Source organism: Manacus vitellinus, unplaced genomic scaffold (assembly GCF_001715985.3).
Source record: "Manacus vitellinus isolate BGI_N305 unplaced genomic scaffold, ASM171598v3 scaffold_18_pilon, whole genome shotgun sequence".
Classification (NCBI taxonomy): domain Eukaryota; kingdom Metazoa; phylum Chordata; class Aves; order Passeriformes; family Pipridae; genus Manacus; species Manacus vitellinus.
Genome location: NW_021939324.1, coordinates 9,231,026 through 9,255,575, shown reverse-complemented (window position 1 = coordinate 9,255,575; position 24,550 = coordinate 9,231,026). Strand labels below are relative to the sequence as shown.

At 41.3% G+C, this 24,550-nt stretch overlaps 1 protein-coding gene across 1 annotated transcript in view; it reads right to left on the bottom strand.

Moving 5' to 3' along the window:
- Positions 1 to 300: 300 nt before the first annotated feature.
- Positions 301 to 24,550, bottom strand: part of ARHGEF28 (Rho guanine nucleotide exchange factor 28) — a 108,055-nt gene continuing 83,805 nt past the window's right edge. The window contains 3 exon segments of the mRNA XM_018070494.1: positions 301 to 1,460; positions 18,105 to 18,405; positions 23,356 to 23,835. Coding sequence (XP_017925983.1) covers positions 1,300 to 1,460; positions 18,105 to 18,405; positions 23,356 to 23,835 — 942 coding nt within the window. The 3' untranslated portion in view covers positions 301 to 1,299.

The window sequence follows — 24,550 nt, the reverse complement described above, 5'->3', positions numbered from 1 at the left end:
CTACTCCCTGAAAAAGATTTTGGACAACTCAAGGCTTAGGGTAAAATGAAAACCATATGACATTTGGGGCTTACCCAGACAAGTGGGCAGGACCAATCCTGTGCTTTTCTGCCCCATGAGGGTAGAGGTGAGGCAGCTCTGACTCAGGAGCTGTGAAGCCACATTCCTGCTGTGCCTCTGCTAATCCCATCAGCCACACAAAGCAGCAATAAGCACATCCTTGGTTTTGCCAGCTGAGATGCATAGAGCACAGCTTTGGCTGTACTGGACCAAGGCAGATACATCTGCAGCAGAGCTGAGTGCAAACAAAGTTAGAACTTTATTTATTTTTTCATTTTCCTCCTGTTTTCCTATTTCTTTGGAGAATCTGCCAATGAATCAAAGTTACAGTTTTGCAGAAACACACAGAAAATTTATTCAATTTGACGGAAGTGTACAAATATTTCTGAAAGACGAAAAGGCATGAAACAGGTCCTGGTTTCTTGCTGCCTACACACAGAAAACCCCAGGAACCTGAAAGCAGAAAGCTACCTGGCTCCTACATGGGAAAGCAGTGGAGTTTCAGAAGGGTTCAGTTAACTAGAAGCCTTCTATTTCCTCCCTTTCTTGTCTTTTGACCAGTGAGATGGTTTCATCTGGTAAATTTTAATGCATAAGGGCACTTACTGAAATGAGATATAATACAATAACAAACGGATTTACTGCATCTCTGCACAGAAACTGGCACTAGTACCATAATGATGATAGGCTTTGGGACATGAACAAACACTTACACTTATGCATAAAAAACATCTTCTGCTGAACAGTTCCTGAGCCAGAGGATAAAGAAAATGACCCAACAGAGAAGTGTACATGGCACATTTCAGCTAAGACTATAACCATCATTCTTAGATTGCTGTCTTCTCATGTTATATCACAACTGTTAGAAGGTTAGTGATACACACTCTCAAATCTCAAATAGCAGGCCTGTCTCTCCTAGTTTGTCCTTTTAAAAAGAGGACTCATGAGAAAATCAACATTAGTTTTCACAATTCCTGGTGGCATCTTTGCAATTCCAAAATGTCTCTCCTGCTACTCACTGCTTCTTGCAAAGCAGTTAAAATTAAATCATAAATTAAAGATTATACAACAAAGGCTTCGAAATAACTTAATTGCTGTATTTATCAAGGGAAAAAATTTACATTTAATATTAAACACTATCCTTAAAGCCAGCTGGTCATACAGAGAGCAGCTACAGATACTTAGAAAAGCAAACATGGTTATATTTCCAAAGTGCTACTGAGATTAGAAGACAAGCCATCAGAGGTAAACAATCTTCTCTTCTACTCTGCCTCCACTTTCTGTGTCCTGCAGGTTCTCAGGCTGATGGCTCAGCACCAGTGTGTCCACTTGTGGCAACTGGATGGATCCCTTGTTTGGAATGCTTGTTTCAGGACCCTGGGTCTGTGATGTGTTCAGATCTGTAACACACAAGAGAAGGACATGAGACCATGCATCTTCTGCCATGCCAATGCCGTCACAAAGGGAGAATTCTGACTTTTTCATTAGCACCATTTTCTAGTTTGTTGCGTCTGTCTAGAAAGGAAAACAGCATTCTAGTACAAGTTATACTACAGTTTGGTGAGAGGTACCTTACACAAGTTTACTGAAATCTGTTCAAGTCTGTCCACTGTCACATGAAGGATGCTCACTGTCATTATTTTTATAATAATAATTTGAAAAAATGAATAGCCATACTTTACTGAACATATGCAATAATGGAAAGGCTTAAATGACATCATAGCTGGGTTGGATGGAAACATAAAGCACATAACCAGTGCCTTTGTTAGTAATAATACAATGGTAGAATTAATACAGTTTTCATCATTACATAAAAATTTATTTGCAAGCCTTCCTTTTACAGATGAAAAAATCAACTGAGCAAACCCAGTTAAAAGTCTACATGGCTGGCACTTGCATTCTGATGTATAAGCATTCTTTTTTCTCTACCAAGTTATTAGTGCTTATTTGCACAAACTACCTACTCTATTCTTGTCTCAATCCTTTAGGTGTGATGTGGAGAGAATACTTGCACCCCAATACTACATTATTTCACAATCTTCATTTGTTATCTTTCCAGTCTTCTCCCACAAATGCAGAGAATCGGGTACTTGTTTTCCAGCACTGAGCAACGGAGACTTTTGTGATGATCTGTGTATGGCTTAAAAAAACCAAAACAACACAACTATGGTTGGGTTTTATCCCTAGCCAGCATTCTGTAGCACTTCCGGCCCTACATCTTAGTAGTTGGCTTTTCTACATTTGTATGTCTTTAAAGTAGTTTTACCATAAAAACAATCTGCATAACAAGGGAACGTGTATCCTCATGCACAGTGATGAGAAAATTTGCAATATTTTTCACTGTAATCTTGGCCTGACCAATCTCTACTATTACATCAGGAGAGTAAAATTTTCATTCTTCTGTCTCAAAAAAGGACTGCAAGAAGAAGGGGAGCTTGGAATCCTTCCCATAGCATGGTAACACCAGAAGCAAGCAAACTCAGAAAGGGGGTCCTTTGAGTCTTGATCATTCATGCAAAGAGCTGAAGATGTCATGCCTGCTCTGGTCCGTACTTCTACTCACATGTATGTGCAATGAAAATCTATTCAAAAGGAGTTATTTGGGGTTTTACACACCATGTCACTCTAACTGGTGGCAATTCAAAATGCCACCTGCCTGCATTTGGCACTCCCCTGACACATGTGGCTTTCACCGGTCTTGTTCACTGATGCAGGAGTTTAAGGCAAAACAAGCTTGCTGGCACCCTGAAAAGCTGAGGCTCCCCAGCTGCTCCCTGCCACGATGTGTGTGGAGCAGTATGAGATGGTTATGTGATGGGCATGTGGGAACACATCCTATCACTGCCTCTGCATTCAGCATCTTCTCCTCTTTGATATTCACACAGCTGTGGGGAGCAAACAGGTTTTGGGGCTTCAGCTCACAGAGTAAGCCACATGTACGTTATAAAGATTGCTGCCAAGACTGCAGGGTCATTGGCAGGGGCAAAGTATTATAAACAAGCAGTGCTTAGTCATAGAGGGATGACACAGGACGTTACCACAATTAATCCCCAAATGTCTTTCTTTTACTGTTTTATATTGAATTTAACAAATTAAGTTTCAGCCTCGATGAAAATTCAGAGCAAGTCTTGGCTGCAGGTGAGTTATTTGCAATATGTAACATAGCAGAACTTAAATCCCTAACTTATTTGAACAGCCTTGATTTTTTTAAAGATGACTTCTTAATTTCTTTATTTTTGATAGTCATATCAGAAAAAGAATGCAATTTGCATCAACAGAAGAAAGCAGGAGTATGTCTGCTTTTCTTTATGAAAGCTGGATACGTTGAGTTTATTTGTTTATTAAAGAGAGCCCTATTAGTGGAAGATCCTCAGCTTCTAAACACTTACATATTTGGGTAATTTTACCCACATTAATAGTCCTTTTTAAGTCCTGTGAGTCTATTCACTTTACCAAAGTTATGCGCATAAGAATACCAGGTACTAAACATTTATTTGAAAGATCTGTTTCCAAAGTTTATGAAGTACATAATTGAAGAAGCCTAATTACAAATTTGAAAAAAAACACAGAAAAGAAAGAGAAGCACCTTACATGCAGTTATTTTCCACCATCAAAACTAAACAGTAATTGCTTCACCAATTAAAACAGTAGCTGTTTCCAAGCCATTTCTCATTACTCATTACCTGTTACAACTCTAAGCAGTAGAGCTGAGCAGTGGAGACCATCCAAGTTCTGGGAAAACAAATCAGATTCTGTCACTATCAAAATTAATGATTTATTACTACTTTAGCTGCCCTTTTTTTTTTTTTTTTTTTTGTTAATTCTGTTGCATCTGGAGAATCTGAACAGCAGAAGAGCATTCAGGAGGTGACAATGCAGCCGCTGCTGGGGTGACAATTGGCTTCAGGCTGGAAAGGTTGTGCTTAATCCAACTGAGGATGGAAGGAGCTGGTTTTGGATGCACTTCAGGTGGCACTCAACACAGACTCTGCCTAATAAAAGTACAATGTGCCTCCAAGGCAATACACTCGCCCTGCCGCTGGGGAGAGCGCCTGCTGTTACTCTGCCCGGTGCCATGCTGGAAGCAGCTGAGCCAGGAGACCAGCTGTTATCACAGGCAGCAGTGTGATGCGGCTCGAGAACAACTGCACATAAAGGGTGTAAGGAGTGACAGAAATTATAATAAAAGTCTCAGATGAAAGAAGAGTAGGGAAAGGGGACTGAACCACCAGCCAGCACTGTTCTTGTAATGTAGAGCACCAACAGCAGCCAAGAAGCCTCCCCTGAGCTCTCTGGTACAGCACGGGGGAAATAAGCTGTCCTAGTCACCAAGTAGGAGAATGCTGAGAGAAATTCTCCTCTTTAAATGCTCTTCTGAAACAGGGAAGAAACTTCCAAAACTAGACTTGAAAACATCAGCTGCTCTTTTCTAGAGAACTCTGGGAACTGAGGATGTTTAATAAAAATGCAAACCAAACTGATTATCTGTGCAGACATCAAGGCTGCTACTGGAAAAATGACAACCAGAAAGCTCTCCTGGGCTCCCCAGGCAGCTGGAGCATCCAGGGGAACTCCACAGACCCTCTCCAGGCGCATTCTCTGCTGCACTGCGACAGATAGTCAGAATTCACTATGGATCAAGAGTCAGGTAAGTAAGGACCTTTTTGAGCCTCCTTAAACATCACTGTAATTCACCTGTCGACATCAGCCAAAAAATGAGTTTTGTATTACTCCCTTTCTTTACATTCAGCATTTACTTATCCTTTCTTCTGCTCCCTTCCAAGGTGCCAAGGGATGCTCCCTCTGGTAAGCTGTGTTTAGCTCAACAGCGCGCCCACCAGACCAGCACCCACATTACCAGTGCCCGGAAAAAGCTCTCCCACAGCCCCTACCCGTACCCTTCCCACCTGGGCCGGGCTCTGCCTGCTGTCTGGCTCCCACAGCCTTGCACAGAAAGGACAAGCGAAAGAATAAGACACAGCCCTTCTCTTGCTCATTTACACTCACTTTTTTTTTCCTTCGTATTTATGTAAGTGCAGGAAATATACCCTGATTTCCAAAGCTTTAATGAAACTGATCTGTAGCTGAGACACTTCCACAGGGTCTACTCTGAGACTCACAGCAATCTACTTCCTCCCACTTTTACACCAGCCAAGGGCTGTTGGTATCTCTCTGCATCCTGGACCCTGGAGTTTATGGGCAAACTGAAGCCCCCTTTAACTGTTTCTCACTTATGTAAAATATTTTTCTCCTATGACACTCCAGGTAACTCTTTCCTAAAGAGCAAGCCAGATCCGCAGCTGCACCATGGGTACCCCTAGACAAAAGTGAACAGTAAATCAGAGAAATACATTCTTTCAATGTTGGGCTGATCAAACACCCCAGAAAGAGAGATGTGCTTGAGGCTGGAGACCAAATATTAGGTAATCTGTGATATTAGGTAATATTAGGTAGTCAGCACTTCAACATTTTGGTCACATGTAGTCCAGCAGTGCCACATCACAGCACAGAATACCCCGAAAGTACAGCTTTTTGTCCTTTTTATCTCAGCCAAGACCATCTCATTAAATATACTCCAGGCATTCCCTGTGGTGTACCTCACCAATTTTCTCAAAAGGAGTCAGAAGCTGTTTCTAACAAATTCTGAAAACAATCACAAATTGTCTAATTCACACAGCTACCGCCAAATCCAACATTAAAAACAAATCCAATTTTTTCCCCATTTTCCATGAGTTTAGGTCTGGTATCATGAGGACAACCATGAGGAAACTGCAGACACTCTTTCCATGCTTTTCTTAGACAACCTCAATATAACAATAATGACAGTTCTCTAAATGGATTCAGGATCCAAACTCTGAGAAATGACAGCTCCTGGCTAAAAACATCCTACTGTTGTATGGGAAAGGGGGAAAAAAGCATTCTGCATCCTAACTACCATACCCTACCTTTTCCATAGCACTGAGACAGGTTAGTGGTGTCTCACAAACTGCTGAGAAGGTGAAGGACAAAGCAATTGTATTTGCAGGAATCTGAAATCAATACATATCAAAACAAACACAGCCCATGTTCCTGGGGGGGGGGGGGAGGGGCGGGGGATACAAAAGCCAAGTAAACAACTCATTAGTCACACTGATTCTCACCTCCTGTCTGTTGTCATAGGATGTAAGCACTTTCACATCAAATAAATGCCACAGATTTTCTCCTTCACCCCCTTCACCCCTCCTCTCTCTCTCCCAAGATCAGAGCTCTTCACGTAAGCCTGGAGTGCTCACAGTGATGATTATGGGAAGGACAGGAGGACATTATCAAGGCAAGAAACACTCCAGGCAAAAAAAAACTCTCTCGAGCCTCTGTGTTTTGAATAGAAAGCCCTCAGTTTTCCTCCTTCAGCTCTGACTCTGGGGTTTCACAGCATCATAGGATAATTCAAGTTGGAAGGGACCTTAGAAGGCCCCTGATTCAAACTCCTCCTCAAAACTGGGTCAGCTCTGAGGTCAGGATGGGCTGGACACTTTTTTACTTCCTAGCTGTTTCCAAAAAAAAAAAAAAAAAAAAAAAAGAAAAAGGAGAAAAATTTAAAAAAGAAAAAAGAAGAAAAAAAAAAGAAAAAATAAAGGGAGGTTTGGAAGGAATACACCACATGGATTTTGCAGACACTGAATTAATTTGCTGTACCTTTCAGAGATCTGTGTCTCATTGGCCCTCTTTACAAAATAAAATTTCATTAAATGAAGAGAGATTTCTGCCACTTCTAGCAACAAATATGTCAAATAGTCTCAAAGCCATTACTCCTCTGAAAATAATAAATAAAGTTAGGTTTTGGTTTTACATGTATTTATAATAACTGGTACCCAGTTCATCTGGACTGACAGCTGACACATCAGCTTCAGGCCACCGTTATGTGAAATGGCAGAGCTGCTCTATTTAATCCCCCCACTGGCACTCATGCATAATGCAAAGCAAAAACAGACACCTAAAAAACAGTGCTAAGTCTACCAGGTCTGGGATATTCAAAGGAATTCAAGAGTAACAGGCTCTCATTTGCCATTACTGTTCAATATCTAATGACAACCTAACCCCCACGGGCTCCACTGAAAGTCCCCATCGGCAAATCCCACAGCACCTCCTTGTCTCTAACGATGCTCCCAGTGGTTTCCATGCAGACTCATTAGTGACAGCCAGCCAATTCCCCAGGGAACTCCAGGCACCTCAGCCTCTTTCCCTTTCCTCACCATGAAAGGCATCAGTTTTGATTGCTTTTTTTAAAGCCTACTAAGACTTTCCTAATTTGCGATGGATTTTCCATACTACAAGTTTAGTCGTTTATGGTTGGTGGGAGAAAGGGAATAAACATCGTGTGCAAAATGCACACGCTTTGCCATCACCCTGGAACAACTAGGACACTGCTGCTACTGTGCCAGTTCAGAACACTTGCTACAGATAAGTCATCTGTAAGCTTTGAGGATCTGAGAAGAATTCCCAGCAATTTCGCTAGGAGTTGAGATCTCACATACCGTGGTCAAACAAGGCCCTTCGCACCTCAATAAAGCTCACTGCACAGCAGGAACTGAATTTGGCACTGGGTCTCAAAAAACACTGGGAAAAATATTTTTACTAAAGTTACCAAGGAAAGAGGAGCCTAATCTATTTCCCAGCTGACTAAATAAGGCAGGAAATCAATCTGGGTATTTTAATGCTGTTATTTGCTTTTAGCCAGCCCAACCCTGTGAAAAAGGAGCAGTTGCATTTCTTAGGCAAACAAGCACCTTCATGAATAAGAGGTCTTTACACAAAAAGCAGATGAGGAATTATATCATAATAGAGCCTACATTAATTAGTCTTATCAGCTTTTGGTTCATTTTTTTGTTACAAGACAAAGAACAGAAAGAATTCAAAGTCTGTGATGAATAAGGTCTGTAACATAACTCTTCTCCACGTCTGTACTTTAGATTTTTGATCATGGTAAAATTACTGGGAATGCCATTATTCTGCATGTTTCTGCTCTTTGTGTAGTTGTTGTCTTAGGTAAAACAATGCAGTTCAGTTTTCAGGTTTTGCCTCATAATTTTTTTAGAAAAGTTTGGTCTAGAGAATTTGGATCAAATTCTTGGCTAAGACAAAATATAATTTATTCCACCAAAACTGCACTTATCATGAAGTTCCAACTCATACTTGTCTTAAAGCTCCAGGTTTTGGAGTAATGTGATGATGCGACCATCTTTTCTTTTATTAAAGTTCAATAAATATACTATTTCTAACACTGGTGTTACCAAAGAAAAGATTTTAAAAACAACTCAAGCTCAGACAATGACAGTGACACCTCTTTAACATCAAGTTCATAGCATGCCCCTGGGTCAATTAAAATTTTAACCTACTTACATGGCTATGTTATCAGCTGCTTTTGGCATGCTATTTTCTAATGCATATCAATAAGAGAGACTTAAAAATAGGCCTGGCTTGAAATCATAACTTGTCTGTGCATTACATGCCCACAGTCTCACCTCAGCAGGGCATACTGCCTGACAGCTGTCTGCTTCTGCTTAATTATAATTTATTTAGGTATGAATTCCTTATTAAATTGTCTTTGCACTAAGCTTTGAAGCTTTAGATGGTCAATTACAGACACACACATGGTCCAACAGGTATTCTGCTAACAATGAACACATGTTTTATTGACCTACTTCTTTTCCAGCTCATTAAACACAGCTGCACTCAAATGATCAAGAGGAAAGAACCATAAAACCCCAAGAACACCCTTACTACAAAGGATCACAAGGAACGTGACCAGCTGCCGCCTCGGGCCACTGCTCCACCCAGGGCGCCCACACAGGGCACGTCTCCAGGGGCATGGGCAACTCGCCTGTCCACTGACAGCAGTGGTATGCACTGGAAATCAGCCTCCCACTTCGGGTGTCTAATGTGGGTGTGTATGAAGTGGGCTGCAACCATTTCCTCTCAGCCCATAATCTGCAGAAGCCATATTTGCCAGCAAACTGAAGTCAAAACAAACTACCATCAGTGAGGAACACTCCTGTTTCAGTGTTTGCTGGAGAAACAGAAACCCCATAAAGTTACAGACCCAAAGAGCACTTTCAAGGACTCAGCAGATGATGAAACCAGCTCCCCTTTCTGCAGCTGGCCAGCACATCCCCACACCTCCCTCACACTCTGCCCCAATTTGTACCCTGAAAAGAAAACACTACAGTGAGGCCTTCTCTCCTTCCCTCCCCAAGAGAGAAACGGTTACCATATTAATCCTGAAAAAACACTGTCTCTGGCACATGAATTCATTCCCTTTGAAACAAAAGGGGACATTTACACATCAAAACTGTTCTTTTGAGCTCTTTGTTACCACACACAGATGTTATTCTGTTGATTAACTTTGCCTCATATTTTATGGATGCTTTTTGATTGTGAATTGTTTTGTTGGGTTTTTTTTAACTACAATTTCACTTTGAAATAAATGTAAAATCAAAGACCTTGGCAAAAAAAATCAGTTCAGTCCCTGGCATTTGGCCAGTCTTTCAGGTGCAACACAAAGGAGTGTGCTCTGGAGTTTGGCAAACATTTTCTTGAGTAGCAGAAGGGTACAGCTGGATTACAAAAGCCAAAAGGGGGAGGTAATATATAAAACACTCAGGTCTCCTCCTAAGCACCTTGGTTTTATAGGGTAATGTCCCGACAACAAACCAGATCCACTACTTCTTACTCATAAAAGCTTAAAGAGAGTAGCAGAAGAATACCAAGTCAATATACAGAATTGCCACAGAATTAAAAATAAGGTAAAGCACCTGTTTCAAATCAATTACATGCTAATCTTACCCTTTAATAGAGCTGTGGATCTTGATTAATAGAGGAAAAAATATGGGCATTACTACAAGAGTGAGCATCTGAGAGAAGCCTCTTATCTGATAATCACAGAGGTAATTGTTCTCTTCTGAGCTCAAAACTGAAGGCAATATTTGCTAATTTTCTACTGCAGTTTGAGTATTAGCACAGCCCTTTTTATCCATTTTTAGCCAGATTGGCAGGAAGTATATGTGCTGATGTTTTCTTCTTGCAGCCATTGAAGAAAAACCCATCAAAAACTGAAAAGCAGCATATTCCCCAAGTTTTGCATCATAAGCATAGGAATTTTGAGGGTGCAATTGAATATTTTGAAATGGTAGCCCTTTTTAATTGCTTGGTAAAAGTTCTGTGAACATGTAATTGATGTGAGAACAGTCTGCATAAAAGCTAAAGGAAAAATTGTACAAAGTCAAAAAAAGCACAATTATTGAATAAGCATCTCTTCAGCCAAGTGCTTTGCATGAGTGCATGAAGAGTGCTCAGATCCACTTTCCTTACTTCTGTTCCCAGTTCTCTCTGCTATGAGATACACTGGTCTTATCCTTAAGCCCAAATTTATCACCTCATTCTTCTACCTTGCCTTCCTCGCAGGTTTTAAAACACCCTCCTGTATTAATTTCACTTTCAGTTCAAAACTGTCTGTGTTTAATGCTGAAGCCTTTCTTAGACCTTCATCACCTTCTCAGTGGCATTGTGCTGCAATGGCAAGTTGCCCTGTACAGGAGATACCTTCTCTGAAGTTTTGCTTTCAGGAACAATTACCCTGCAATTTTCAAGCTCAATTAATAAAAGAAAATAAAATCTCTTTTCATCTTTGAAAAATATACCACCTTCCCTGTCTGTCATGTATTCTTTATCACAGAGTAAATTCAATGATGTTTAAAGGCATATATTTTTTATTTTTCTATGACAGACCCTAAGCAAATATGGACCAATTACATCTATCATCGTATCATTTATGTTCCAGCTCTAGATCAGACTTCCGCGGGACACTCAAGGAATCTCAGCAGGTGACTGTTGGAAGTCTTCCTATTTGATTAAACTGAAAACAACTTCCATATCAACATCAAAGCTCTTCACCTCTACTGCCCCCCCAAAAATTTACACCCAAAGGAAAGTTTTCTGCAGCATCAGGAGAAGGATTTGGATGGCAACTGGGTGCTCCCATGATGAATGCCAGAAAAAGATAGAAAATCTTCACCAGTTTCTCAGTAAATATTTAACAGCAGATGATGATGAGGTTTCATATTAATAAGACTTCATTACTTTTACACAACATGCTACAGGCCATTTCCTGGAATATGTAAAGTATTTTACTAAATAATTAAAATGAGATTGTACTTTTCAAAATAAACCAGACAGATACACTTGGTGATTCAGCTACATGATTGTAGGAGGTGTGCTTGCATGCTCAGTGTCTTGCAAAATTTGATCATCCATAAACAGCTTCTCCCAGACATTTGGATGCATTATTTATTCACGCTTCTGCATCTATGTCAAAACTCTATTACAAAACACATAAAAAAACATATTTAATGTACTAAAGCAGGGCACACAACCAGGTCTCCACCTACAGATCACATTTCCCAAGGAAACAAAGACCTCCCAAGGTACCTTCCTGCCATCAACCAACCCACAAGACTCTTGTTTTGTGACTCTTTTCCTCAGGGATCACCTGTTTTCCCATGAATTTGCTGTCAAAGTCACAGCTCTACACAACCCTGAGCTACAAACCAACTGTCTGGCTAAAGACCCTCTGCTCAGGGTCTTCTGCTTCAAAATGTGCTCCTTTCCCTCCTCCTACTTCCCTGAAACAGTCACCCACTGGAATATGCTACCTAAGTAAAGAATAAATCTGCTCATGAGAGAGATGGTCCAAACCACTCCAGTTTCACTGACACCAGTAATTCAACCAACTTCAAAAACCACTATGCAAAAGTTGTTGGAACCATAAATGAGAGGAAAATAAGAAAGATTTGGCCCATCATCTTGTTGCTGTTTAAGAAGTCTGCAGACAATGAAACCTAGTGTGGTGTGCAGATTTACACCAACACCAGTGGTACCTCAAAAGACAGGGAGTGACAGTGTCTTTAATCCATTCATCACCTTAAAGATGTGCACTGTTTTAAACTTCCCTCCTAATGAATAGACTCTAAATGAGAAGATACTAGAAAGAATAAAATCAGACAGGCATTACACAGGAAATTCTGTACTTATATTAGTGTACAAAATAAAACCAAAATATCATTAGTTGCCTTAATTAAAGGGTTATGTAATAGTGCTGCAAGTACTGTGGTTACATTCAGAAATGAGAAAAAGTGTTTTGAGATGAGAAAATCAATAACAGAACCACAACAAACCTGAGTGCTGCAGAGGTGAAATGCAAATGTTACTTGAAATATACTAATTGCAGGGGACATACAATGACATATTTTTCACTTTGGTATCACACTGCCATGTGATTTAATCCCTTTTGCCATTTGATTTAAACAAATGGAAGTGTGATTCCCAAGAGGAAAAAAAAAACTTCCTTTCTTATTCACTTCCACCAAGTACCCCAGAGGCACTGATGTCTGGGAACATCAGAGCATGAAACGCAAGTGTTTTGTGGTATGGAGAAAAGGCAAATTTGCTGTTATATGTTGCAGAATTAAAAGTAAGATCTTAATTGTTCTAATGAAGGGATGTGATTTTGAACTTGGAAGATGAGGGTGTTGATGTTGCTCAACTTCGTGTTCTTATATATTTCCATTTAATTTTATTCTCATTGTAACTTACACTGAGCACTGAAAGGGCTCTGTGCTCACCTATATAGCCATTCCATGCTAAGAGTAGAAGGCGTCTGTTGAACACAGAAGGGGCAATTTGGAATTAATTGCATGTTCTCAGTGTGGCATCTGCTCAGTTAAAAAAGACAAAAAATTGAAAGTACCTCAAAATATCACACTGGCTAAGGAGGCTCTCTGACTAACAGGGAGCTCCACAGGTCATGTCATCCTTTACTTTTAAAAGATTTCCCTCTTTCCCTCTTCTCAAATGAAAGAACAACAGAAAGAATTTTTTCACTGTGCAGGACAAACAGTGAAAAAAATGGCAGTATTAAAAATATTATGAAACACATCAGCAAAACATTAAAATAGGCTGAAAAGCATCTTCACATGCCATTCTGCAGATGATAAGGGGTTGGCTTGTCATTGACTACAAAGGATGCTGTTTAAACGGGAGACATGTAAAGTGTGTGCTATATGGGATACAATTACATTTCCAGCTCAGAAGAGGAAGTCAGATGTACTCAGAAGGAGTTATTTCATCAACTTGTTCTTTCAGTATAGAAATTATTTCACAATGGTCACGTACGCAGAAATGCAACAACTTTTTTTTTTGGAGGGGGGGAGAATGCAAGGAGGCCCTAATCAATTTAACAGGTAGTCCTCAACATGGGATCCCATTAACCACCTCCAGTGCTGGCAACAGTAGTCACGGCTCATCTGAGTAAGTCCATGAGTTACAGTTCCGGTGCAAACAGCCTGTATGTGCATATTTCACATGTTTTTTATGACACTTGAATCAGCTTTACATTGCATACCTCTTCTGACTGCAACAAATTTGTCTTACACAAACATGAGAAAAGAGCCAGGCCCGTACAGCATTGTTCTTAATTAACCTCCCTGATGCAAACACAGAGGAGGTACTTCCATACAATGTCATTAGGCCATAACCAATGTTAAGATAGCCTGTCATGATTTAGCCCCAGCCAGCCACCAAGCCCCATACAGCTGCTTTCTCACTCCCCCACCAGCAGGACTGGGAAGAGAGTCAGAAGGGTAAAAGTCAAAAAACTGACAGGTTAAGATAAAGACAGGTTAATAGTGAAAGCAAAAGCCACACAAGCAAGCAAAGCAAAACACGGAATTAATTCACTGCTTCCCATGAGCAGGCAGGTGTTCAGCCCTTTCCAGGAGGGAAGAGCTCCATCACACGAAGCAGTGACTCAGGAGGACAAATGCCACTCCAAACATTCCCTCTTTCTCTTTCTCCCCCCCCCATTATATACTGAGCATGATGTCATATGGTCTGGAATATTTGGTCAGTTGCAGTCACCTCTCCCAGCTGTGTCTCCTTCTAATTTCCCATACACCTCCAGTCTCCTCACCAGTACACTCCTGTGGCAGTCCAAAAAGGAGAAAAGGCCTTGGCTCTGTGTAATCACTGCTCAGAAATAACAGAGGCATCTCTATGTTATCAACACTGTGTTGAGCACAAATCCAAAACACAGCCACTGTGGAGAAAATTAACCTATCCCAGCCAAAACCAGCACACAGACAAAAAATGTGCTGTTCCAAACCTCATCTAAATTACGAATGGAAAACCAAAGCAAATGAATCTGATCTACAGTATTAAGAACAGGTTCAACAGACCAACCACCATTAGCACAATTTGCCTTTAGAAATAGGAAGGAAATTTCATATAAAGAATAAGGAAAAACAATGGAGTTATAGGATATTACACGTTGTTCTGGAATTTTGGGGGTTTTTTCTATTGTAAATTAAATATCTTACATGTCTAGAAACCACTCACTTTGATGGAAACCACTATAAATTGACTATTTTTCCAAAATCAAACTATCTAATTTGCTTATATGCATATATGTACAAATTTCTGTCCTTTAAAAATATTAAAATTATATTAGCCAAATTGAGTCCTATTTTTGCCCCCTAGTTTTGCATTTAGCTGTTTCTGGACATTACAGGTTTTTGTACATTCCCCATAAAGATTTAAACTATGTTTTTCACTATACCACACATAAAGATCCTTCATGCTAAGTGTCTGAGGAAAAAAACCTCCCTCAATCCAGTTTCAGTGCAGTTTTCCAGATCTATCACTTTTCAACTCTATTTCTGTAGCTACAGCATCTGAATAAAAGAAGTTAAAGGTAACATCAGCAAACAATGCTGTTCACTTCAAAGTTCAAAAGAATTAAAATTGCACTGATTCCTGAAATCAAAGAGGTGAATTCACAGGTAAATCCTAAGGCATCACTTCAGCTAGGTAACCCGACATGTCAATTAAATGCAAGAATAATTTATTGAATTCTCCGTCTAGTCTGACACAAAACCTATACTTCCCGATTCCCGAAGCCAAAGTACTTGTCTTCTTTCATGCAGATAATTTCATAACCATTAGTGTAAAGCATTAACACATTTTTCTTTCAATCATATTTTCCTCCTGTTGACTGACACACCTTTTCTAGAGAGTGTACTTGTGCCAGTTTCAGCTTTGTGGGAACTTGCCTGAAGGTCTTTGGTATAGTTCCCTCCCATACACATAAAACAATGATATATAATCACGATGTTACCTATGTGAAGAGACATATGTCTTACCTTAGAAAATATAAATGGAAAATTATGCACTGGAGGAATGTAACCATTTCCATTTGTGGATGTTTATGAAGTTTAATTGAATAGTACATAACATATGGTAGAATGCAGTGTGATTAACTCCTTGGAAATGTGTTCAGGTGGTGCTTCTCTATAAATAATTTAAAGGTTTCTTTGACAGGGCAAACTTCTTACAGAATGCCTAATAATTGTGGGAAAATTAATCAAATAAAGAAATTCCTTTTGTGTACACAAAAAACTTTAAATATATACTGGGTCTGGCATGTATGTATGTGGTATGTAGACATATACAGTAAACCATACTCAGTATTTGTTTCTTAGTTCTATTTTTACTTATTATTTAGAAATGTTTTTTGAAATATGATTACGAGACTTTACAAATAAAGCTGGTTGAAAAATGCATGAAAACGTTATGAAACATTCACCACATGAAAATATTAAAAGTTTCAGCTAACTTTCAAATATTTTCTAGTCTTTCATTGGATCTCAGCTGGTTTTCCTTCACAGTGATCAGAACTGACTATATGCTGCAGAGGTGTAAGGAAGTGGAGGTACAAGGTCAGAGATCTTCTTAAACTCTCCTAAACTCTCTGGGGGAAAAGCACAGCCAAAAATACCCAGCAAAAAGAAAATCAGCTTCCTTGTATGAAATGTTTGTACTGTTCAACTTGATTCACATAGCTTAGGAACAAGCTATCTACTTAATTTTCATGTGCAGAGCCATTTCCTAGGGCTTTGTATGCCATCTGTCTTTTAGGGGGAAGTTTAGAATTCTTCTCATTCCCCACTCCCTGTGGAGTGGCTCCTGATGCATGACAGAAGCAAGTCTGAACCATGCAGTCTCATGCACTGCACAATCAGAGCATAAAATACTTGTCACTTGAATCACAAATGCAACTTAGAATGTGATGGTACATCCCTCTAGGGAGAGGTTTCCAGCCCTGTCTGCTCCAGCAATGCACTGGTAGGCTTGACAGCATCATCTGCACCATGAGGATGCTGCAAGGATTTGCTTCACTCCTTTGCATAAGGCAACTTGTGGCACCATGCAGGCAGTAACTAACTGCAGGTTTTACTGACATGAATTAGCCAGAGACTTATACTAGCCTGCTAGCATCTTGGGCAGGCTTTGTAGCCAGTGTTGGTCCCCAAGCTGCTGAGACTGCCATGTTACCAGGGCAAGATAAGGATGTCTACACAAGATGAACTGACAACAGCTTAACACAAAGCTGGTCCATCGTAGGTGTCTTCATATACAGAAGCTCCTCCAGTTTATCTTAAGATCAGTGCAATTAAACTGGTACAAGCCAGTTTAATTAAACCAGATGCTCTCATGTGGGCTCAACAGAAAGTATTGGTTAGCTTGCATCTGAATGCTTGCCAATGCAAGCTAAGATACTTTTGAGAAGTTTAAACCCACATATGTGTTCCTTTTCAAATTTGCTCTAGCTTAGCTAACCTATCACTAAAATGACAACTTCAGTCAAACTAGAACGAGTTTCACTAGGCTAATTATTTAGACACTTTTAGAAATATTAATCTCTTTTACTAATCAGCTTGGTTTGCTGATTTTGGTGATGTGACTAGTCTGCCCTATCTTTGATTATAAAATGCTATTTTGGCAACCCACGTACCAAGGACTAATAAGGCTGTGGTGGATGCCTGCTTAATACATTACAAAGAATACTAAGGCACAAGTTCCTTAATCAAGGCTCTAAGACAATTAAAATCCATTGAGCCTGTGTATGTTTTCAGCTCCTAATTCTGCTGCCCACTGGCCTTTGCTATGACCTGACCTGCATGAAGCTGGTGTGAAAACAGAAGTTATTTTGCACTGCCAGTTGCAAAAAAAGGGGAGCTCAGGTACTGTTGCAGTGTTGACTTGCCATGTTTCCCCTGAATTTCACAACTGTGCAGGAAAACCCCAGCAGATTACTTATTCTATTACACCAAAAGTGCACCATTGTCCCCTAAGACTTTTAGCTGTTGTGTTTTTACATGCTGTTCTACCTCTCACACTAATGAAAGAAATTAGATCAAAACTAACATTGTGCAACACAAGAAATAAATCCCAGACAGTTTAGAGTTTCTCATTAGTGTATTTTTAAGTATTTCAAAGAATTTTCAGTGCAATGCAGTGCTCAAATAGGCAGCCTCTTCCTCTCATTTTGGTAGCCACCATCAATAACTGCCATGCAACCTACATATCTTTGGAGGTTCTGGTAAAATACAAGAATAAAGAAAGGTAATGCAGAAAGAGCTATTTTTAGTAACATAGCTTATTGACAAAGATTACATTATCCCTTAGAAGTGATATAATTTTTCTGTTCACAACTAAGAGTCTTTCAAGATATTTTTATTTTTCAATGAAGAAAGAAAAGGGTACTTGAACACTGATTATCATTCTAGGATGGTAAATCAAGAGGTATTCTAACCAGAAATCATCAAGTAATGCACACATGCTCTAAAACAATAAAATGCACTTGAAAAAAGAGTGACTTCAGCTCACAGAAGGAAAAAAAAGTAGCATTGGAAAAAGATTTGCAGAGAACAAAATTCTGAGTACTGTTACACAGACATAAATAGGAGTTTTGTGGGTTCTTACAAAAGTTTTCTGTACTTCTGTTCTGCTTTTTTTCTCATCTACCCTCAAAAAGCTTGCATAGAGGCATGCAATTTTTTTATCAAAATGTATTGCTTCCACCAATATCAAAATGTGTTTGTTCCTAGAACTATTCATCCTGAGAGATGACAAACCGCTCATACTACTCCTTAATTAAATAAAGTGTTAATTACCATTATTAAAGGAATCCTTGTTGTTTTTGCAGGAAAGAGACACATGCTGGTAAGGATCAGTGGATTTCCACAGTGCACTGGTTAATGCTGGCTGACAAGAAGTGTCCATTTTGACGTCCGCCTGATTTTCACTAGTCCTTGCTACATCAGAATTTGAGGTATTCAGCCCAAACACACCATCTTCATAAACGAGAGAAGAATCTGATCTGTCGAGACTCCTTAAAGACACACATACTACAGCTTCATTGAAGTAGAATTCATTTTCACCATTTAAGCTGTCCAATTGATTACGTCCCATTATCTGCAGAAGGGGGAAAAAAGAATAAAAATAAACAAAACAGAGAACAGCATTTTCACCTTTGCTGAGCAACAGAATCATAGAATCACAGAATATCTCAAGTTGGAAGAGACTCATAAAGATCATAAGGTCCAAATCCCTGCTCCTCACTACCTGAAACTAAAGCGTATGACTGTGACTATCATCCTGAAGAATCCTTATACCAAGATACATAAAAGTAACTGCCACACAGAATGAGAATTCATAGCAAATAGTCACCTAATTTGCCAGACGTTAACCTCAAACGTGATAAATTTGATGTGTGTTCAGGAATAAACAGTAATAACCTAGCAGATCTTACCTTAGCTCACCTCAAAACAAGTAATAATTGCAAAATAACAGATAATGAAGGACTGCTACTGCTGCTGTGATGCACTGAGCTCTGACAACTACTCTCAGAGGGTTAATATTTTGCCTCACGGATGAACAAGGTACCACTTCACATATGTAAATCTGGGTACTCTGCAATCCAAAAATAACACTGTGCCTCACATAGACAGGTAATCACAGAGAACTGGACAGCAGCAGTCAACCTAGGGATGGTAAACAGCTTTCAGCAAGCAAGCCACGGCTCCCAGGGGCCGAAAATGCAAATTCTGTAGACCTTCTGCCTGTAGGTGTTTGTTAAGGCCAAGATCACAAAAAAAGCAGGAGTAGCAGTGTGAGTTACTGCAACATTCGGTCACCCAAACTATCTAGGTTCAGTATCATAAAAAAACAGTGGGCTGGCAATACTGGCTGACTGGCAACCACTCAGCTATCTCTGCTGCAGCAAGGAGTATGGTAGTGGAAAACACAGGCCAAAGACAACCTCAAGAAACAGCTACAAAGCCACACAGTCTACTTGAAATAAAAATACAACTAGTCTTACAAATTAAATACTAGATTACAGGAACTACCACTGTCTGACACTCAGCATTTAATAATTTTGCCTCTCTGTTTGTGCAATCCTGCATCAAGCAATCAAGTTTCAGCTTCCTCTCCTCAAAAGATTGTAGAAATCACATCCTTTAAAGCTGATGGGCAAGTTCAGTTTTGCTTTCATAACCACTTCTTAAGCACTGCCAAACAAGTCAAAATGGTACCACACGCTACACTACTAAAAAGGTACTTAACACCTACTTTGCCTCAGTTTTTAGCAGTAAGACAGGTGGTCCTCAGGACAACTGGCCTCTAGAGCAGATAGACAGAGACAGAGAGCTGAATAGCCCTCCTGTATTCCAGGAGGATGTAGTTAGCGACTTACTGAGCCAGCTGGATCCTAACAAGTCTATGGGACCAGACGGGATCCATCCCAGGGTGATGAGGGAGCTGGCAGAAGAGCTTGCCAAACCGCTCTCCATCATCTTCCAACAGTCCTGGCTCTCTGGGAAGGTCCCAGATGATTGGAGGTTGGTGAATGTCACCCCAATCCACAAAAAGGGCTGCAAGCAGGACCCTGGCAACTACAGGCCTGTCAGCCTGACCTTGGTGCCTGGCAGGGTTATGGAGCAGATCATCCTGAGTGCAATCACACAGCACCTTCAGGATGGACAAGGGATTGGACCCAGCCAGCATGGGTTTAGGAGGGGCAGGTCCTGTCTGACCAACTTGATCTTTTTTTACGATCAGGTGACCCACCTGGTGGATGAGGGGAAAGCTGTGGATGTGTCTACCTGGACTTCAGCAAGGCCTTTGACACTGTCTCCCATAATATACTCCTGGAAAAGCTGGGAGCCCATGGCTTGGACAAGCGTATCCTCTCCTGGATTAGGAGCTGGCTGGAGGGTCGGGCCCAGAGAGTGCTGGTGAATGGAGCTGCATCCAGCTGGCGGCTGGTCACTAGTGGTGTCCCCCAGGGATCTGTGTTGGGCCCAGTTCTGTTTAATATCTTTATTGATGATTTAGATGAGGGGATTGAGTCCATCATCAGCAAATTTGCTGATGACACCAAATTGGGAGGGAGTGTCGACCTGCTGGAAGGCAGGAGGGCTCTGCAGAGGGATCTGGATAGACTTGAGAGATGGGCTGATTCCAATGGGATGAAGTTCAATAAAGCCAAGTGCCGGGTCCTGCACTTTGGCCACAACAACCCCAAGCAGCACTACAGGCTGGGCACAGAGTGGCTGGAAAGCAGCCAGGCATAAAGGGACCTGGGGGTACTAATTGACAGGAAGCTCAACGTGAGCCAACAGTGTGCCCAGGTGGCCAAGAAGGCCAATGGGATCTTGTCCTGTATCAAAAATAGCATGGCCAGTAGGACCAGGGAAGTGATCCTTCCCCTGTACTCTGCGTTGGTGAGGCCACACCTTGAGTATTGTGTTCAGCTCTGGGCCCCTCAGTTCAGGAAGGATATTGAGGTGCTGGAGCGGGTCCAGAGAAGAGCAACGAGGCTGGTGAAGGGACTTGAGCACAAGTCCTATGGGGAGAGGCTGAGGGAGCTGGGGTTGTTTAGCCTGGAGAAGAGGAGGCTCAGAGGTGACCTCATCACCGTCTATAACTACCTGAAGGGAAGTTCTAGCCAGGTGGGGGTTGGTCTCTTCTCTCAGGCACTCAGCAATAGGACAAGGGGGCACGGGCTTAAGCTCTACCAGGGGAAATTTAAGTTGGATATCAGGGGAAAATTCTTTACAGAGAGAGTAATCAGGCATTGGAATGGGCTGCCCAGAGAGGTGGTGGATTCACCATCCCTGGAGATTTTTAAATGCAGATTGGACGTGGCACTGAGTGCCATGATCTAGTAAATGGACTGGATTTGGACCAAGGGTTGGACTCGATGATCTCGGAGGTCTTTACCAACCCAATCGATTCTATGATTCTATGATTCTATGATTCAAAAGTGTCTTTGCTGTTTGGCCTGGCAAGCATATATATGGCTAAGTCATGTTCACAGGGTGTTCACAGAGGCTGGATGAAAAGGGGGAGGTCAGAGGCCAATCCTTCAACCCTCATGCAGACACAGGCTTAGACACCAAATGGTCTCTGCCTGTTATGGGTGCCAGCTGAAAAACTATGGAGGTGATGGCCTGAAGAAAGGCTCTACAGATTTTCTTGTGAAAACGTGAACATGAGGGGGAAAAAGAAGCTGTTTGGGTCAGTGAGCTTTCAGTATATGCAAAAGTCAGACAAAATGTTTTGAATTTCAAGTGCTTTAGAGATCAGTAATGGAAACCAAGACTGTACCCATTGAGGAGGGGATTAGAGGTGAGGTCCCACCTGGCAGGTGAGCACCAAGACAGCTGCCTTCAGAGCCAGACTGTACCCTTCACCTTCAACAAAAACTTCATTGTTTTTAGTGTTAAACTCTCAAGCAGCTTCAGAGCTACTTTAAATTGCACCCCCTAATAATGACCATCTCCAAGGATTTATGCTGTCAGGGATGGAGCCACATACCAACCTCTTCCCCTGAGGGGCTGCTTGTTTCAGGGGAACAGGACAGCAGGGCCTGACACATGGGGGTCACAAGAGCTTGGTGTTTGCTACTCCTGGAGGTGCCCCTTTTCTTCACTAGAGACAGTGCTGTGGTCCAGGAACAAGGACAACAATCAAAAACTTCACTAAAAGCCATATATGCCTAAGCATTATAACATTTTAGCTTTCCTACAAGATACAGAGACACAATGTATCTTGAAAACACAGTAGCAAAACAGAATAAAGCACAGATTCTCATATTTCCTTTGCCTCAATTTAAGGAACATCAGCCTTGGTTTTTGTAGGGCATCCAGCTTAAAATCACAGAACAGTTTGGGTTGGAAGGGATCTCTGAAGGTCATCTAGTCCAGTCCCTCTGCTCAGGCAGGGCCAGTTGCCCAGGACAGTGTCCAGGCAGCTTTTGAGTATCTCCAATGATAAAGAGTCTACAATCCCCCTGTGCAATCTGTGCCAGGGATCAGTTACCCTCAAAGGAAAAAAGTGTTTCCTGATGTTCAAAAGGAACCTTCTGGGTTTCTGTTTGTGCCCATTGTCACTGGGCACCACTGGAAAGAACCTGGCTCCATCTTCTTTAGACCCTCCATTTAGGTATTTATATAGATGAATAAGAACCCCCAATAACAAGAATCATTTCTTCTCCAGGCTGAACAGTCTCAGCCTTTCCTCACTGAAGAGATGGCCCAAACATCTTTGTGGCACTTCACTGGACATCCATCACACCTTCTCTCCCACCTCCACCCCCCTCTCCACCCCATAGCTCTTTCTGGTACTGGGGAGCCAGACTGAACATAGTAGTTCAGGTGGCCAGAGAAGAGAAGAAGGATCCACTCACTTGACTTACTAGCAATACTTTGTCTAATGCAGCCCTGAAGACCATTTGCCACCTTTATAGCAAGGTCATGTTGCTTGCTCACGTTAAACATGGACCCCCAGGATCCACATGTCCTTTTCACAGAATCAAAGAAGCATTAAGGCTGGAAAAGACCTCCAAGATCATCGAGTCCAACCTTTGACCAAACATCACCATGTGGTCAATTAAACCATAGCACAAAGTGCCATGTTTCCTGAACAATTCCAGGGATGGTGACTCCACCACCTCCTTGGGCAGCCTGTTCCAATGCCTGACCACCCTTTCAGTGAAGAAATTCTTCCTAATCTTGAGGCCATTTCCTCTTTCCTGTCACTAGCTGCCTGGGAGAGATGCCAAACCTTCACCTTGCTACAACTTCCCTGCAGGTAGTTGTAGAGGGTCAAGCCGATTTCCAGTTGGAGTAGATCTACTGTGCCTGGGGTTGCTCCTTCCCAGGGGCAGGACTTTGCACTTTCCCTGGTTAAACTTCATGAGATTCAAAGAAAATCCTTGGATATGCCTGAATCTCCAGTTTCCCACATGCTCACTTGTTACATTAACAACCAACGAAACCCAAGACGTACTGGCCTATTTATCAAGGCAAGTCTATAAGTCTGCAATCAGGCTTACAATTACAGTTGGGAACCACACACCTCATTGACCACTCTGGATGAAAACAGGTTGCTTTGCTGACCATGCTTCCAGTGCCATAAGAGTTTCTTCTGCATTTTCACATTGTCTCTTTCTCTCTCCACCATCTTCTGGCCCTCCTGGAGCCTCTCCAGGCTCTGCTGGTACTCCTGAAGCTGCAGTGCCAGTCTCTGTTGGCTCCTTTCCAGCAGCTCCTCCTTGCACCCACACTCTTGCTCCCGCTGCCCCAGACGGGCCTCCTGTGCCTCCCACTCCCGTTGCCGCTGGTCGCATTCACGCAGCCATCGCTGCTGCTCTTGCTGAAACTGCTGCTTCAATTTGTGTATGTTGGCCAGTTCCACCCTTTGCTTTTCCAGATTCTGATATTTTTCTTGCTCCAAAAGGATGTTTAGCCGAGAACCATGGCCCCGACCAGTCTTCTCATTCTCTTGCAGGAGTAACCTATGGAGCTCTCTGTGGCTGTCCTGGATAGCCAGTGCTGCCTAGATCCCACAATCAAATCAGACACAAATGTTTAAATATCAGCATTAATCCATTGCTGTGTTTTTACATAGAATCATTATATAAAATGCTTTAACCTCTTGTAATACCAGTGCTTAATACTTTTTGGGGGGTAATTCCTCAAGCAAGCACAAAATATTCTGTAATCATGCCTTTACAAAGAGCTATTTCTAGCTCAACTGTTTTGAGTATTTTTAACATGGTTCTGGTTTACACTTAGTATTACTACACATGTTTATATTACAGCTGTGGATATGCACTTCAGTTACAGCTGGGGTCCTGTTCTGTTAGAGGATATTAAAACACATAGAAAAAATGATTTTTCATGGGTAAAGAGAGCATTAAGGCATTGGGAATACTATACTCACCCAAGTATTCCTAATGTGGCTTATACACATAAAACCATACTATTTCCAGCACAGCTCACTCCAACCCCAAAGCTCTCCTTTCTAACCTGCAGCACCACAATCTAATTAACATCAGTCCTACAGGCAGCTGCCAACAGAGCCATGTCACCAGGACCATACCACTACACACACCTGATCAAGGTATCAGTACAAGCATAATCTGCTGTATAGGAGTAATTTCAAATCTGAAGTTTCTATTTCACAGTCGAGGGCTCTATGTTCCATCCTTCACAAGAATGTTGTGACATTATTTGCATTAAAGATTGTGACACCCTCCAATAACACAAAA